General features: G+C 34.9%; 1 protein-coding gene across 1 annotated transcript; it reads right to left on the bottom strand.

Moving 5' to 3' along the window:
- Positions 1-1,837: 1,837 nt before the first annotated feature.
- Positions 1,838-18,110, bottom strand: ube2d4 (ubiquitin conjugating enzyme E2 D4). Its single transcript, XM_039674968.2, has 7 exons — positions 17,838-18,110; positions 12,254-12,317; positions 9,939-9,970; positions 8,277-8,354; positions 7,340-7,445; positions 3,304-3,397; positions 1,838-2,014 (listed from the first exon to the last, which is right to left on the bottom strand). Exons 1-7 carry the CDS (start codon positions 17,859-17,861, stop codon positions 1,969-1,971), a joined length of 444 nt encoding a protein of 147 aa, XP_039530902.1. The 5' UTR covers positions 17,862-18,110; the 3' UTR covers positions 1,838-1,968.
- Between the last annotated feature and the right edge of the window lie 933 nt (positions 18,111-19,043).

Genomic DNA, 19,043 nt, shown 5'->3' with positions numbered 1-19,043 from the left:
ACAATACACTGCATCCGTGTTTACACACAGCATCAACAGCACAAAGCGAGAACATGTCCTGTGTGAACGGCCACCGTGATTCTGTAAAACGTCATTCTAGATTAAATTAAGAATATGTCAAAAGGAGATATGATCATACATAAAAACATTTCATGTCGAATAAATAATAACACCGTGTCCTAGTGAGACGTGACGCTGCAACGCGAGATAAAAGCATTGTAGCTTTACATCCTAAAAGGCAATTTATTTTTATTTATATGGATTATATTTGTGTGCGACGTTCATCTCAGGGACTTCCTAAGTTACAAAAAAATTAGGGCTGGGCAACGATTAATCGCATCCAAAATAAAAGTTTGTGTTTACATAATACAGTATATGTGTGTGTGGTGGTGTGTATAACTATTTTGTATATATAAATACACCCTCATGCATGTATATATTTAAGAAATATTTTCATGTATATACCTTATATATATTTATACAGAATTAATATTATATATAAATATTTGATATATTAACAACACATTTTTCTTAAATATGTATTTATATATACAAAATAGTTATACACACTACAGACACGTATATTATTTAAACACAAACTTTTATTTTGGATGCGATTAATCGCAAAAAATGTATGAATTTCACATGCGGAATATGTGTTTTGTACAATATTAAAATGGTTGACTTGTGATTGGATATCATGTTTTGTTTGACTTTCCCCTAGTAAAAAATCTATTTTATATGCATTTATTTCATACTGAGTATACTTCAAATCCATTAACACATTTATTGACATTTAATGAACTGATATCAATATTATAATTAAACTTTATTTGGAGCGCTTCTTTATTGCACAATGCATGTTTCTTATTATTATACTTAAAATGTGATCTAATATCATTATTGGTAGGGATAGTATGATCACAACATAATATCAGTCTTTCAATGCAAGATATTGAAAGAGAAGCTAAAGTGTACTCCACTTTAGCACAATCAAATATACATCATATATCACTATTTCTGGATAACTAAACAAAATTAGTTCCAATTTAGCAGACTTTAAGTATATCATTTTAGTACATAAATGTGTAAATGTATTTGTAGTATACTACGCATAAAAAAATGCATTTCAGTATATTTATTCTCGTTTACGTCAACGCTTGCGTCGCACGAGCGCCCGCCACTGGCGGAACCCTTCCAATGTCTTTAAATGTAATGCACTGTTGCATTGTGGTCTATGGAGGGTAAAGGGTTAAGATTATCGCATCATGTCTGTTTAGGACACCCTGTTATGTTTTAATATTTTTTTAGAGATGTAGACTCGCTTGACTATTTTTATGACCTCCATTTAAAAAAATAAATAAAATAAAATCACATTTGCACTTTCACACCATCTTTTCCTAATCACATTCATAGTGTTTGTTGGAGTAACCAAAATGGCAGGAAGTTGGAAGGCCAAGACACTAAAAACATTTTTTTTTTACATTCTATCGCAAAACTGTTTAAAAATGGAAAAGCGTGTTCACGCACAACAATGGTTTTCACGAGGATTGTGAACCGACTCAGACATGATCAGGAGCGTGTCGTCGGCCTTCCAACTTCATCCCAATCACAATGACAAACGATGATGACGAGTAACACTGAGAAAATCACAATGACAGTAATAATAGAACTAACAGTAGCACAAGTCTAACTTCCTGGGTTGTGGTACCCCGAGGTTTGTCCGGTTTTACAGTTTTCCTGGAGTTTTCCAGGCTAATCCGTTCAGACGGCGGGTTTAGGAGAACGGCACATGACAGCGGATTCGGCTCATAGTGGCTTCTCACCTCCGCTTTCTGATTCCTTTCCAAGGGTCTGTTGTTTAGTTGTCCCTCTCCTCAACATTTACTTATTTTTACTCCTCTTGTTACAAGTAAAAATGTGTTTCTCGGTCCGTTTGATTCTGTAGTGTTTTAGTCGCAGGCACTCTCACATGGCGTACTTTTGCGTCCATTCTCTCGCTAGTCTGTTGTACCTGCGAGAAAAGAAAGGACAGACTCTTATGACAGTTCTGGGCGGTCAGATATCATATAAAACCCTTATTCATCGTCTGGTGTCGTTTAAAGCTGCACTGAAACTCTCTTTTGGAACTTGAACCGTTTGGTTCCCATTGAAGTCCATTATATGGAGAAAATCCTGGAATGTTTTCATTAAAAACCTTGCTGATAATTTTGTTACTCACCCCCATGTCATCCCAGATGTCCATGTCTTTCTTTCTTCAGTCGAAAAGAAATTAAGGTTTTTGATGAAAACGTTCCAGGATTTTTCTCCATGAAATGGACTTCAATGGGAACCAAACGGTTCAAGGTCCAAAAAAAAACTTTCAGTACAAACTGCAAACTTGTTCAAAGGGCTTTAAACGATTCCAGACGATGAATAAGGGTCTTATCAAGCGAAACGATCGCTCATTTTGTTTAAAAAATAACAAAGTTTAAGTTTAAGATCAAACGCTCGCCTTGCTCTGTTCTGTGGTGCACGTTCGTGACTCTCCTGTTCGAACTCGTTCAACAAAATGAACAAATCTTTTCCCGAATCAATTCGTTCGTTTCTTTCGCCCAATGAACCAAATGACCAAGATTTGTTCATTTTGATGAACGAGTTCGAACAGGAGTGCGTTACAGAACAGAGCAAGGCAAGCGTTTGAGCTTATAAAACTTAAACTTTGTTATTTATTTATAAAACAAGCGATCGTTTCGCTTGATAAGACCCTTATTCATCGTCTGGAATCGTTTAAAGCCCTTTGAACAGTTTGCAGTTTGTACTTAAAGTTTCCTTTGAAACTTGAACGGTTTGGTTCCCATTGAAGTCCATTATATGGAGAAAATCCTGGAATGTTTTCATCAAAAACCTTGATTTCTTTTCGACTGAAGAAAGAACGATATGAACATCTTGGATGACACGGGGGTGAGTAAATTACCAGAAAAAGTTTTTTCAAAAGTGAACTACTCCTTTAATTTCTTTTCGACTATTGACTATTTTACAACAGCGCTGAATGTGGCTCATCACATTGGATTTTAAAGAGTCGAATGATCTGCAGTATCAGATTTGTTTTACCGTTCTGAGTCTTTTACTCTTAACACTATTGTCACATAATGCCATTTTTGTACCGATGCCAGACTTATCTTGTGTTAAAATCTAGACGTCCATTGTTCAAAAAAACAGAAAATCATCACAAGCAATGAAGTACTCTACAATATACATCCAATTAATTCTATACATTCATAGAATTACTCGGATTTTCCAATGCCTTTTTGGGTCACTCACTTTTCTCTGTCTGCCTTATATGTGTGTGCGATCTCAGGTACCAGCGGGTCATCTGGGTTCGGGTCACATAACAGGGAGCAGATGGACAACAAGACTAAAAAAAGGAAGGGAACACATTAAAAACACGATATAAAGCCATCATCTGTACTGTTGGAAAGCCTTGTGTTGGTAGCAAGGGGAGAGCTTCTCCTGTGTTCCCTGTTTGTTTGTCATATAACAGTTTCCCGTGGAGTGATCCAAACTAGGTCACTTCTTAGAACAAAGATCAATCAGTGCAGTCTGACAGAGTAACCCACACGGGGCTCGATTAGACAGAAATGCCAAGGCTCACTTCCAGTACACAAAACAAACCTGTTTACAGCTGGTGTTAATGTGTTTTGGTGGATTGGATCACGAGTGGATGTTAAATACAGGAGTAAACGGGTCTAAAGCGCTTTGAGCTCGTCCAGTTTCCTCCACTTCCAGAGTTAGTTGAAAACACATTCGACCGGATTGCTTTCGGATGTAAACGCTCAAGTGATGGAATGTGTTCAAACAGACACTAAAGGCCGTCTTCTCTCCGGCTACTGGTGTAATGCGGGAACATTATGGGAACAGCGATAGCCAGACGAGAGAAAAGTCCGCTAGTTCACTTACTTTGGTCCGGACTAAATAAAACGTTGATTTTCACACTGCACTATAAAAAAAAATGTTGGTTTAACTTAAAAAAGTAAGTAACCTGGTTGCTTTAAAATTTTAAGTTGATTGAACTGGAAAAAGTGAGTTAATACAATGAAGGAGAATGATTTAATCATCAGAAACTCAAAATTATATGTTATCTGAACTAAATAACTTATTTAAGTTGATTTGACAAAAGAAAAAAAATGTTGTGATTACTACACTGTAAAAAAATATTGTTGGTTTAACTTAAAAAAGTAAGTAACCTGGGTTGCTTTAAAATTTTAAGTTGATTGAACTGGAAAAAGTGAGTTAATACAATGAAGGAGATTAATTTAACCATCAGAAACTCAAAATAATAAGTTATCTCAACTAATTAAATTATTATAAAGTTGATTTGACAAAAGAAAATGTGTTGTTGTAACAAATCTTGAACATATTTTTTACAGTGTATTTTATATAAAAATTGAAAATGGTATTTTTGAGCATTTTTCATTACAATAAATGCTACATTTTACACATTTTTTAAAGTTCACTTTTTCAAAAAAGAAAAATTCACTTCATCAATAATCATAGTGTCTTTTTTAAAAAGAGACAAAACTGAAGTCTGTGACCCAAAGCGTTTAAGATTTGTGACTGGAATGTTTTCAATGTTTACGTTTTTCAGGTCTATGCTCAAAAAGTGAATTAAATAAATTATTAAAGAAATATTATTATATATTATTAATGTGTAACAAAACCACACGTGTGCTAAGCTCATCCATTCATTGGACAGATTCTCAAGGAAGGAAGGAAGTGCAAAAACAGGCAATTTATGAAGATATTTATAGTGGAACTTTTATCCTTTTAACGCAATATGAAGAAACTTATGACCATCATATGATACAATGTCATTTAAACAATGTTGTAATTAGGATTTTGCAAAGACGAATGTGTTGTAAGACGGTTGTGGCGGACTTTACTTGAAGGAGTGTGTATAAGACTGACATGGCATCTGTCTTGAATATGAAGTAGGGTTTATGCATGTCTTTCACTCAATAATGACATTTTGAATGCAAATATGACATTGTTTAAGATGTCTTTGTCATGACAACTTGACATTAAATGAAGTTAAACTGTCATGTGGTTGGCTTTGATATTGGCTGTCATGAGGCATTATAACTGTGTCATGAATATTTTTCGTGACCTCAACTACAGTGGTTTAAATTTAATTTGTCATTAAAAAGTTATAATGGCCTCATGACGGCCAATGTCAAAGCCAACCAGCTGACGGTTTAATGTGATGTTAACCAATAAAGCTAGGTTCTTTCTTAAGTTTGATCATTAATCTGTTATGTCATGTTTATGACCAGTGTTGGGAGTAACGCATTACAAAAGTAATACATTACAGTAACATATTACTTTTTGCTGTAACGCAGTAGTGTAAGGCATTACTAATCAATTTTCAGTAATATTTTACTCGTTACATGTTCAGTGAGGCTTGTATTACAGTTGTATTACAGTGTATTGTCTGCTTTTACTTCTTAAAGGCAACAGACTGTGTGAAAGTTTTAAAGCACTCTTTTAGTGCCAGTTCAGAGCGGTCGCGTCTGTAACATTGTTTTTTCCTCATAAATGCGAACACGAAAACTAAAATAAAATAAATATTTTAAGTTCTATGGAGACTGGAGAGCCAACCCTTCCTCATCCGATTTGTGCAGTGTAATTAACAGAATTACAAAAAATGTATTTTGCCTCCTATTTTTTTGTCACGCATGAATGTGTGTCTTTTCCCTAATATTAAAAATAAAACATAGACTGATATTTGTCTAATGTCTGGAGTCCTTTAAGGAAGTAGCCTATATACGTTTCAATACATGAATTTTCTGAGAATTTGTATTTCAAGTTTTGACTGCAAATGTCATGTCCATAATGCTGGACTTCCCCAATTTTAAATAATTTATCCTCAACTAGTTTTGTGGTGTAGGTCTACGTATTTTATAATGTTAACTTCAAATAATACTAATAGCCTAATTTACAGATAAGGCAGCATTGGATCTGGACGGTAAGGAGAATAACGCTGGGAGTTGGAAGAGGTGTGTCGCGATTCTGTAGGTTTGTGGATGTGGCGAATCACGATTTCGGTTTCATATTGCATATCGTTACAGCCCAAAAGTTAAGTTCTACTTAGTTATTTTGGTGAAAGTAACTCAAAAGTAATACATGAGTAATGTAACGCATTACAATTCTGGGACAGTAATATTGTAAGGTAATGAATTACTTTTAAATAACAGTAACAAGTAATACCTAATGTATTACAGTTTGGAAGTAACTTGCACAACACTGTTTATGACATGTTAATGTCAAGATGTCATGACAAAGACTCCGACAGGTTATGATGTATCGGTTTATGTCAAGGTGTCATAAAGACATCTCAAACAATGTCATATTTGCATTAAAAATGTCATAATTGAGCGAATGACACTTAATGATAGTTGTCACAAACATGCATAAAACGTCCTTCATATTCATAGCATGTCATGGTTATGAAGGTGTCATGTCAGTCTTATGCACACCCCTTCAAGTAAAGTGTTACCAACATGGCTCCTCATCCCATAATGCACCGTGCAGCTGACTATGGCAGCTGGTTTAGTCCAAAAATGCACAGTTTTTTGGTGATTGGGTTTGTTCGAAGTCGGATCACGGATCTGCTTTTACACCGGCCCAAACGAACTGTCTCCGGTCGCGATCATATGTTCATAGCGTGAGCTTATTTTGTTCATTACATTGAAAGATCCGCGCAAACCCAAACATTTACTCGCCCACAAAAACTCTGCTCGAAGAAATCAGGACAGAAGTGTTTGAGACGCATTAATACACCGGGAATGTGTTTCTCGTCTACCTGTGATGCGATCGACCAAAGCGCATCTTAGTCCCAAACAGGGTCTCAGTGTCTGCCTAAAAAATGCTCAAGCCACATGAGAATGTTATAACTCGTAAATGATAATGATCATCTGTTAGTTTTCCTGAACAGACAGGACCGCATAAATAATTTTTAAAGAATATTTAAAAACATTTTGCTTGACATTTTTAACTTTGTCACATTTTTATCACTAATACATCTTGTTGTAGTAATATGTTCATGTCATAAAAAATATGCATTCTACATAATAATAAATCATTTATTCCATGCAATTTTAGAGCGCTTTTGTTCCTAATAGTAGCACAGCTGATGTTTATGTAAAATTGCTTGATCATATCATAATTTATTATATATAGTTATTATATGAGGTTTCTAAAAAGTAGCATGGTATTAACATTGCTTTAGACTTACAGTTAGTGTCAAATAAATACATTCAAAGTGATTGTTTCAAGCATCGAGACGTTGCCGGAAACTTACCTTTGGACACAGTAAGCGCAGGAGACCACTGAGATCGCAGGATGTCCAGACAAATACTGCCATTACTGTTAATATTAGGGTGGTAGATTTTTGTTGTGAATGCGACCTGTCAATCAACACAGAGAGTATCGATCACAGCGTTACAAACCAATACATACATTTGCATTAGTGGTGGAACGGATCACAAAATTCACGGTACAGATACTCTCAAAAACAACGAAAATGAATAAATAAATGTATAATAAATAATAACAATAGTAATATTAGATATACAGTCATGACCAGAATTAATTGGAGAAAAACATTTATTTTATATTGCACTGAAACTGTCTTTTGGACCTTGAACAGTTTGGTTCCCACTGAAGTCCATTATATGGAGAAAAATCCCGGAATGTTTTCATCAAAAACCTTAATTTATTTTCGACTGAAGAAAGAAAGACATGGACATCTTGGATGACATGGGGGTGAGTAAATTATCAGGAAAAGTTTTTTTAAAAGTGAACTACTCCTTTTATATCTTTTCAAAAACATTGCCATTGTTTAACTGTTGCATATTTTTATTACTTTATTTATTTTAATATTATTTTAATCATCTTTTGCATTATTACTGTTTAATTAACAGGTTATAATCAAACTAAGGCAGGTTGTTTTGGGTTGGTTGGAAGGGATTGAAAATATAAAAAAAAATACAATCTCTGTACAAACAATCGCATTTGTCTTCAAAAAGACAATAAAATAAAAAAAATCTATAAATTGGCAAGAAAAAACACGTCCAAATGATAAACTTTCCCTCTCTGATGGTTAAATTTAGCAGTTAATCCGCGAATCACATGCATGCCGAACCGTGTGGATCACGGATCAACCGCGATCAGTTCCACCCCTAATTTGCATACGACTAATGGTCTCCAAACACAATGAATCGCACAAAGCAACTCACCTTTGGTGGTTTAAACGGGTAGTCTGTCGGGAAGTGAATCGTGAGGAAGAAAACCCCACCTTGATATGGACTGTCGTTCTGAAAAACAAGGACAGTTTACTAATGTATGTTTCATATTCTGTTATAAGGAGACACGTCTGACTCATTTCTGACACAATGTAAGAGGAAAAACTCATTTTTAGAAAATGACCGTAAAAGATATACAATGTATTTGAAATCTACAGACGCAAATAGATCATGTGCTCTAAAATATACAGTTAAAAGTGTATTTTGGATGTTTTCTGTCCACTAGTCTGAAAAAAACTTTATGAAAAGCCAAAAAAGCCCAAAATCTCAAAATTGACAGATACATGAAAACAAAACACACTGTTTTTGCCGGGAGTGTCTGGCCTTAATATGTTATAAACTGATAAATACACATAACTTTTATGTTAGATGTGATTAATCGCAATTGATGGATTTCACAGCACTAATAATCAAAATACCAATAATTATTACAATCCAAAAATGATGCGGGACTTAAATCACAAGAAAGGCCGAAATACACTGGGACTCTTGTTTTGAAATGTCTACGCTTTACTACTACAGCTGCTCATTAAGAAAGATGAGATATTAAATATGCACAATCATCTACAACATATAATACAATATAAATATAAACTCAATCAATATTCTCAATCAACAGAATCACGAGCCATCGTTTGACATGGCAAATGTGTGGAATTCATTGATTGCAAATGTTTCTAAAGTCACAACTCTGTGAAACGTTTTGACGTTGAATATTTATGGAATTAAATCATCACCTTTTGAGGTTTAACAATCACATTAGGCTGTGTCGTGTTTGCTGTTTTCTGTCTATAAATGCACACATTTAGATATATTAAGATATTTAAGACTTTTTATAGCCTTAAATTTGATCAAACTGAACTTCTTAAAGGAGTAGTTCACTTTTAAAAAATCTTTTGCTGATAATTTACTTTCTTTCTTCAGTCGAATTAAGGTTTTTGATGGAAACATTCCAGGATTTTCTCCATATGATGGACTTCAATGGGGTCCAAACGGTTCAAGGTCCAAATGAGAGTTTCAGTGCAGCTTCAAAGGGCTTTAAACGATTTCAGACGATGAATAAGGCTCATCTAGCGAAACGATCGCTCATTTAATAAATAAATAACAAAGTTTAAGTTTTATAAGCACAAATGCTCGCTTTGCTCTGTTCTGCGATGCGCGTTCGTGACTCTCCTGTTCAAACTCGTTCATCAAAATGAACAAATCTTTTTCCGAGTCATGACTCGAAGGGTCCTTCGATAAGACCCTTATTCATCGTCTGGTGTCGTTTAAAGCCCTTTGAAGCTGCACTGACACTCTCATTTTGACCTTGAACCATTTGGTTCCCATTGAAGTCCATTATATGGAGAAAATGCTGGAATGTTTTCATCCAAAACCTTAATTTCTTTTCGACTGAAGAAAGAAAGACATGGACATCTTGGATGACATGGGGCTGAGTAAATTATCAGAAAAAGTTTTTTTTTTTTTAAAGTGAACTACTTCTTTAAGGACCCTGAATGTAAAGATTTTACAAATGTTTTAAGTCTACTGGTCTAGAAATCACATTTCACGACTGTGGGAACCCTGTAATTGGAAAAGAATAAGACAGCTACTCACCGGCCCCATTATTGTTGCCTGCCAGTGAAACACTGCAAAACATGAATCATGACATTAAATCAATTAAACACTGATCCAATCATGTATGCTGAGAATGCCAGACAGTGTTATGTGAATATCTTTGTATTCAAACTGTAGTCTGATAGTAGGGATGCACGATATATCGGCCACCATTTCGGTAACTGTCGATATATGTTCATTTTATCGACCGATTGATTAAAGCCGATAAATAATGGATAATTTCCTTCAGATGTGCACTGTTCACCATGATGGATTTGAATTGCTTGAGTTATGATTGAAATCACAAATTCCGTTTCTCAAAAAAGGAAAATACAGAAAATATAGGGATGCACGATATATCGGCCAGCATATCGGTATCGGCCGATATATGTTCATTTTTAATGTTACCGTTATCGGCCTGGTAAGAAAATGTGGCCGTTATATTAAAGCCGATAAATAATGTATTATTCCCTTCAGCTGAGACACTTGTGTAGCACTGTTTATGTTTTTGAATTTCTTGAAATATGATTGAAATCTCTTCAAAAAATGAAAATACGGTTCGGTACAACATGTGCAACGCAAATCTGTCATATCGGCTATACAACCCTATAACATGGACATGGATTTAATTGTGAGACTTTTGTTTTTGTAATCAGGCTCTCAAAATTAGATAAAAATTTGGATTTAAGTTTATCGGCCGATATATCGGATATCGGCTTTCAAATATAAAGAATTATCGGTATCGCCAAAAATTTTCATATCGGTGCATCCCTAAGAAAATTCCTGTCATATCGCGCTACATAAAATTATCATTAGAACATTATAATTGTGTTTGGGACATGGGACATTGTTTTTTGGTTCGCAAAAATTATATAAAACTAGATTTGGATTTATCAGCCAATATATCGGTTATCGGCTTTCAAATATAAAGAATTATCGTTATCGGCCAAAAATGTTGATATCAGTGCATCTCTATCCAGCCCCATCCACACTACTACGGTTTAGTTTAGAAACGGAGAACTTTTGTTACGTTTACAGACTAAAACAGCCAAACGAAAACAGACAAAATCCACAACAGAACCGGAAGACAATACAATGCTGAATAAAGTCGCAGTTTTTGTTATTTTCGGACCAAAATATATTTTCGATGCTTCAAAACATTGTAACTAACCCACTGATGTCACATGGACTACTTTGATGATGTCTTCATTTCCTTTCTGGACAAGGACAGTATACCGTACACACATTTACAATGGAGGGACAGAAAGCTCTCCGACTAAATCTAAAATATCTTAACCCTCAGGTGCTCTTCGTTTCGGAGTCACACTTGTAATCTCCCCGGTCAAAAGTGACCAGACACCTAAAAATGAAACTTTCTCCATCCCAGTAAAACCAATGCAATTTATTTTTGTTGTATAATATTTATTCTTTTTAATTTAGTATTTTGAGACAATTTAATTGAATTTATTAATATTTATGCAATATTTATGGTTTATTTTTGCCATGGAAAAATATATATATATTTCTATATATATATATATATATATATATATATATTTTTTTTAAATATTAATGCAGTATTTTAGTTTAATATAGAGTCTAGGCCTTCAGAAAAAAAATATTTTTTTAAAGAAAATTAGCACCATCTGGTTACAGTATAGAGAAAAATCGTAGAATCACGTAGAGCATGTACAGCTCTCTATGGAGAGGCATGTGAATTCCCCAGCTGTTTATGAACACATTTTTGTTGTTGTTGTTGTTGGTGGATTTGTATCTTTAGTTGAAAAAATCTCAAAGTATTTCTTATAAAAAAATAACAAAAAACACATTTTTTTTTCTTCATTTTTTTACAATTTCCCATTCATTTCCTATGGGGTCATTTTTGACCAAAGACCACAAGTGTGACTATTTTTTTAAGACCACTTAGCATGCTCAGATCATGACCTCAATTTTTTTGTGGGTTCACATACATAAGGCCATAAAAGTCACTAAGTTTCGTAACATTGCGATGAAGCTGTGATTTTTAAAATTTCAAAACAGAAACTTTTTCAGTCAGAAATGACCGAAGAGCACCTGACGGTTAAACTGTGTTCTGGAGATGAACGAGGTCTGACGAGCTTGAGTCATTAATGACATCATTTTCATTTTCGGGTGAACTAACCCTTTAATGTGGACGGAGATCAATTCAAATACGCAGGTAAAACGCTGGTGTGGACGGAGATCGTATTCGTTTTAATTCTCTGTTTCTAATCTAAAACGCAGTAGTGTGGACAGGGCCAAAGACATTATCCTTCAGTCGTTCCTGATATACTCACAGTCCTCTCCGACCGGACCCGCTGAACACTGGGCTGGTGGATCTCTCTGCAGGTCTGTCAGTTCCTGAGGGGAAAACATCAGCTGGATTTAAGTGGCCATTTCATGTAAAACAACATTTCTAGAGCAGGAAACTTTTTGTGTTTGTAAGTGTAAGTCATGGAAAATTGAAAACAAAGGATTCCTGTCCCGAGCAAAACTTCATCAGCACTAGGATGCTTCATTTATTCAAGACGCTTTCTAAAAACAGAGTTTGGCTCATGTTAGTGTAATGTGGCTGCCGAAACGTATTCCTGAAGCTTCGGCTGTGAGGTTTGTTTCCGTTTTGAGACGTGGATCATTTCAGCATCTCTGCCAGCACAGCCGACACTATGACAGTCATCTCACGCTAGCAACTCGGTCGGAGAAGGAAATATGAATGAATATAACTGAAAATATCAGGGTGTTACAGAAATATCAGTTGTGGAAAACACAGGCTCCTCGTGTGTCCTTCTTAGAAAAGATTATTTAAAGTCAAAATGTGATAGAAGTAAAAGTGTATAATTAACCAACATCAATATATATATATATATATATATATATTATGTTTTGAATGAAGGCAAAAATATTGTAATACAATTATTCAAGATGTTATTCACAATTATTCACAATTATTCAAGTACACGTTTGGGTCATTTTCAATGTTTTTGAAAATCTCACCAAGGCAGCAATTAATTGATAACGATATTTTTTTTTAAATTGCAGTTTTCTATGTGAATATGTTGTAAAATGTAATTTATTCCTGTGTTCAAAGCTGTATTTTCAGCATCATTACTCCAGTCTTCAGTGTCACATGATCCTTCAGAAATCACTCTAATATGAGGATCTGACGCTCAAGAAACATTTGTGCTGCTTTATATTTTTGTAGAAATACATTTTTTGCAGGATTCTTTCATCAACAGGAAGTTCAAAAGAGCAGCATTCATTTGAAATGGAAATCTTGTGTGACATTTTAAACGTCTTTAACACTTTTGATCATTTTAATGCGCCTTTGCTGAATAAAAGTACTGATTAAAAAATAAAACACATACGGACAGTGCTGTAAATATACACTTTACATTTGGATTTGTATTATTTTATTTCCTTTTAGTTTAGGGGTAAAATTGGAGCTAAAAATATGTTGTTAACATGTTTCATGACGAGTTAACCCAAATTATTTTAATTAATACTTCAATAATGTTAAATCTCGATTAATTCTCGATTTCTTAAACCTGTCCTTTAACGATAACGATGGGAGTGGGTGATATGACCAAAATCAGAATTATGAAATTTCAATGGTATAAAAAATTGATATCATAACCTTATTTAAATGCAAAAGAAAAAAAAATAGCCTATATCCCATTTTATTTCAAGGTAACGATATATACATCACAAAATAAGGTAGTTATTTTAACTTTAAATACGATTATGATATAAATTTTTTTTTAAATTTGAATCAATTTCATAATTCTTATCACCATTTCAATATCATTCAGCAGAAAACTACTACCATCCTAAAAACTCTGAAGCGTACTGAAGACGAGTAAACAGTGATAAAGAAAGAGCAAAGAAAACAAACGGCAATAGAACAGAAAAAAATGAAAAACTTCAAGCACTAGAAATAAGAAATACTCCATAAATGTATAAAATAATCCAATGTATAAAAAAAAATGTGTAAATTAAATTAAATACTTCAATGTTAAAGTCCAATATTCATTTTCGGACACTGTCACTTTAAGACCGACTGCACGGATCCAATATACTTGTGCATTATTTTCCTTCTTAACTGTGTTTACGTTCACTTTAGAAATATATGACTTGCAAATACATGGTCACTTTGAAAAACACTGTGAAACTTGAAAAATTAGAATATCTTGCAGAGTTCATTTATTTAAATAATTAAACTTAAAACTTAAAAGGTGAAACTAATATATTATATAGACTCATTACATGCAAAGTGAGATATTTCAAGCCTTTATTTGTTATAATTGTGATGATTATGGATTACAGATATGAAAACCTTTTCACAATATTCTAATTTTGAATTTGGGGTTTTCATATCTGTAATCCATAATCATCAAAATTATAACAAATAAAGGCTTGAAATATCTCACTTTGCATGTAATGAGTCTATATAATATATTAGTTTCAGACAGCGCTGAGAAACAGTCTCTCAGAGAGCGTGCGTGTACTGAAATTAGTTGTCTTTTGCTGCTAATTGTGGTTGACGATCCACTGGTTGACGATCACACGTTGATCTGATTGGTTACAAGGTGGTTTGTGACGTCAGAAACACCAGCGATTTCAAAGCGTGTTTTTGAGACTGTCTTTGGTTCACTGCAGTTTTAAGGAGGAAATACTCAGCAATGCTGTCCACTTATCAACTTACACATGGTGTGTCTTAAAGCGCATTAAAAACACCACAAACAACATTAAAAGCTGGATTTTCACCACAGAGAGACTTTCAGTGTATTGTTTTTCGGCCATGATTCTTCTCTACTGAGGTTTTCTAGTTTTGAAACACCGTTTGTAATGTCGGGTCAGTATTTAGCATTAGGCGTATGTGTGTGTACAGTAACTGATCATTCAGCTCTCATCATCTCTGATATGTAATCCTCATGGCCGTGGCACTCCTCTAATTTGTATTGCTAGAAGTTACTGTGTGTCTAAAGATAGACTCGAGCCGTCAGCTGCTCGCCACCAACACTTTCAAGAACTATAACCTTAACGAAACACATACAGTGAGTGCCTCTGACGGGTCAGTCCATATCTATCCTTGAACACAACAACAGAAGAACAATAAATGGCATTGCTAAGTAGCTTGCATTAACTTTTACTAGTGATTTTAAATGGATTTCTCCAAATAGCGTGACAAACTTTACCTGTCTGGTAGAATCTTCGCGACTGCGGCATCAGTGAGAAGCCCAACCTGTGCTTTTAGCGCATGCCAGCATGTGATATTCACCCAAAATCTCTCTGGTCTTGTTTCTATATTCTGCGGCCTTTCTCTTCTTATCATACACTTCGTATACATTTTTTTTCTCTTTCGACCCTCAGCCATTTTCAAAGGAATGGCTGAAACCGCAACTCCGACATAATACACCTGAAAGTGAAAACTATAGGGACGAGCACGTACGACGGCCTTACGTAAACATATCACCAGAATGATTGACACTTAGATCGACCAATAGTATAGACTACCCACCCGGAAAAAGAAAATCCTCCGCTATACCTTTAAGTACTGAGTTACCACAGTTATAATTCACAGAATATGACGTACGATGTTTCCTGTAAACGGAAGTATGAATGTACGTACCATTGTTTGTCGTTCTTATACGTTCATCATTTTCGATAAAGTGAAAAACATATATATGGTCATTTGATAAAATGAACCGTATTGCAATGTCTTACTGATGACAAAACAGATGTTGCTCGCTGAGGCTTTTATTCGGGATTACAGAAAATTGCTTCAATCAAAACAATAACAGTAACAAAAGCAGCGTTTCCGATACGCATTAACCCAATAAATGCCGAAAAAACAGCAAATCACAACTTTTCATTCTGAAGATCTGTTTGTGTGTCTCCGACTCATATTTACTACTAAATGTCATGCACAAATCTGTGCCTAAAGAGTGCCTACTTTTACAATTTATGTAAAAGTAGACGTTTCTGAGCTTGGTTTCAATAAAAGCTGTTTTTGGACGTTTTTGAGTTCTGAAACTTAGAGGATATTTTACAGTACAATTAGCTCATATGTCAAAAGATCAAGGAAAATTTGCCACATTAAATTGACAAGGTATGATTCATACATTACAAACGGACCACAGCTTTGACAAATACATTTTTATCAGAAATAAGACTATTCTCAATTTAAGAAGAAAATTATGAAAGATTATATAATAATTCTATAAACCTGCAATACAGAATATTGGAATATCGTTACTTATCGTCACTTACACTAAGCAAAAGAAAATAAATACAGTCTCAGTTTTCTTAAACATTAGAGTCCATAGTATCAATCAACATAATGCCTGTATTAATATAATGAGATTATTTTGCTTACATGATTCAATACACGTTAAAAGGTTGTTTGTTTCTGATAGCCTGGACATGATCATTGCTCAAGTGTGATGCTTAATAAATGACCTCTGGCAGGATTTAACACAACACACCACATTATACTGTGTTACATGTGTGCTGCTTTTAAAGGGGGCGGAGCTTCTGCTGTCTATTTCTGATCTGTTGTTGTCACTCTCTCTTCACGCCTGGTTGAAGCAACATGACATTTGGAAAAAGTTAAATGCCTGATATTTATCAATACTCTGTACACATTAAATAAAGTGTTTAAAAACGTGCATTCAACATTTTTATGAATTTGCCAGGGCTTCTCAGATCTTTAAATCCCCCTTTAGTCAATAATTGTATCCCTCAAAACTCATCTTTGATCACCAAAATTATTCAATTTCTTCATGCCTTAAAAAAAAATCTTGAATGTAACTCGACACCCTTGCCTCATTTAGTATTCACGGTTCTATAATCTATAATGCAAATGAGCCCGATCTGATTGGTTACAAGGTCGTTTGTGACGTCAGAAACACCAGCGATTTCAAAGCTTGTTTCTGAGACTGTCTTTAGTTCACTGCAGTTTTAAGGAGGAAATACTCAGCAATGCTGTCCACTTATGAACTTACACACATGGTGTGTCTTAAAGCACATTAAAAACACCACACAGACACATAAACAACATTAAAAGCTGGACTTTCACACTACAGGGGGACTTTAAGATCCTTTCTGGTAACTAAAAATGTTAGAGCTGAAATGAAATTTCTCTTTTGTGAGTCCATTAGAACAACACCATAAAGGCGAGTAAATAATTACAGAATTTTTCTTCTTATAATTAGTGATTATGGAATCATTTGAAATCAAAACAGTGTGATTTTCTATCTGTGATTGCAGTAGTTATGCGAACAGGGTGGCGAATCTGTTAAAAATACCCTCCGCTGTCCTAGTGCCCTATTTGCCGAGCCATATATGGACACACTGACATTGGGGTTCAGCATTTGGCAACTTGAAAGCGGTTGTCGCCCATCACGCATGCGCACCAGTGGCGCTTCTCTCATTCATGATGACAGACAACAGAAAAGATACATTTTAACGAGGTTTAGATCTCCACTTAACTTACATGCCACAAATTATTCATAATAACACCTGAAAAAAACCCATAAATGTGTGTTTTATGCGCGCAGTTCCTTGTGCTACAACATCACACATCGCCAATTGACGTTGTCGATCACATATTGCGCAAAACAAACACTCGTATTCAGCAATATCGAAGTATCAGTGACTGTTTATAACATAATGCCCGTGAATCTGTAACGATCAGAACGGGAACAAGCGTCTGTCGACTGCATGCATCCACCATTGGCCATCCGTCTTTGTCTTGACCAGATGGGGATAAAATGAGGAAAGTGCGAGGGCTTTACATTCACAACAGCGTTAGAAGATGACGATGAGGACATTGACAGAGGCTGTGAGGTTATGCGATCCACACAATGAACACAAACTCACCTTTTGGATTCTTTTCAACGCCATTTGCTCGCTGTATTACAGCACAGTGTCTGTTTGATCTAGTTCAGAGACTGTTGGCCTGTACAGTTTGGATGAGAACGCGGTTGTTGTTGTTGTTGTTGTTGTTGTTTTTCCCCTCTCACTGTCACACGTTAGGTACGTAATAACACAAAAGCACAGATTTGGACATTCACACTGCTGTTTAAACGGCAGTCGCCGATTTGAGGAATTCTTACCCCCTCTAACCTCACTGACAGTTTTTAGTGCTGTACTAGACAGCAGGAAGGTAATCTCGCGAGACAACGCAACGTATTTTATGTATTATCGCGATACTAGAGCGTGCGTGTTAGGGAGGGGACGCTGGGAAATGTAGTTCTGTTGGCGTTACGTGGTAATTTTGCGTAAGGATGTGATGTGACAGAAGAAAATTATGATCGAAGATTAATATAAATCTGCACCTTAATCATTCTACTTTCCTTCTATAATAGTAGTAGCTAAGTTTTAGTTTAGCTTACAATTAGTAGTTTAGCTTACAATAGTTTTCGTGGTAACACTTTACAATAAGGTTCATTAGTTGGCATTAGTTAATGTATTTACTAACATGAACTAGCAATGAGCATTTCATTTGTTACAGTATTTATTAATGTTTGTTAATGTTAGTAAATAAAAATACAGCTGTTCATTATTTGTTGTTAGTTTACAGAGCATTAACTAATGTTTAACAAATACAACCTAATAGTATTTCTTAACAGTATTTAATAAAATATAAATACTGACGAAGTGTTGTTCGTTCTCAGTTCAAGTTAACGAAGGTAGTTAATTAATGTGTTACCGTTACAATAACATGCCTAACTAACAGAATAAATTCTAAATTAAATTTTAAATACACGCGTATCTAATCTTATTTTCCCGAAATGTTTAGTAAGTTTTGAAAGTCCATCCAGTGTATTGCTGTGCTGTCTCTATCCACAAGATGGCGACGTTTGACTATTTAAATGGTGGATGATCCAAAGTATTTCCTTTCTTTAACACAAGCAAAAAGCGCGGGACAACATTTCCATACTGTTACACAAAGAACAATTTAACAAAGCCTCAGAATGTCGGGGTGTGTGTTGGGGGGGTGCTACATAAAGTAGGCCTAGTACATAAAAACAAGATGTTGTGGGGATAGTAGTAGGCTACACTTAAGCTGCATGTAAATTATGA

Source organism: Pimephales promelas, chromosome 14, assembly GCF_988280905.1.
Source record: "Pimephales promelas chromosome 14, fPimPro1.hap1.1, whole genome shotgun sequence".
Lineage (NCBI taxonomy): Eukaryota > Metazoa > Chordata > Actinopteri > Cypriniformes > Leuciscidae > Pimephales > Pimephales promelas.
This window is presented reverse-complemented; position numbering and strand designations above follow the sequence as displayed.

Coding starts and splice junctions, on each gene's coding strand:
- ube2d4 (XM_039674968.2), bottom strand. CDS start 17,861: ATGGCGTTGAAAAGAATCCAAAAG. Junction 8,355..9,938: donor AGGCAACAATAATGGGGCCG/GTGAGTAGCTGT, acceptor CTTGTTTTTCAG/AACGACAGTCCATATCAAGG. Junction 3,398..7,339: donor TGCGCTTACTGTGTCCAAAG/GTAAGTTTCCGG, acceptor TCCTTTTTTTAG/TCTTGTTGTCCATCTGCTCC.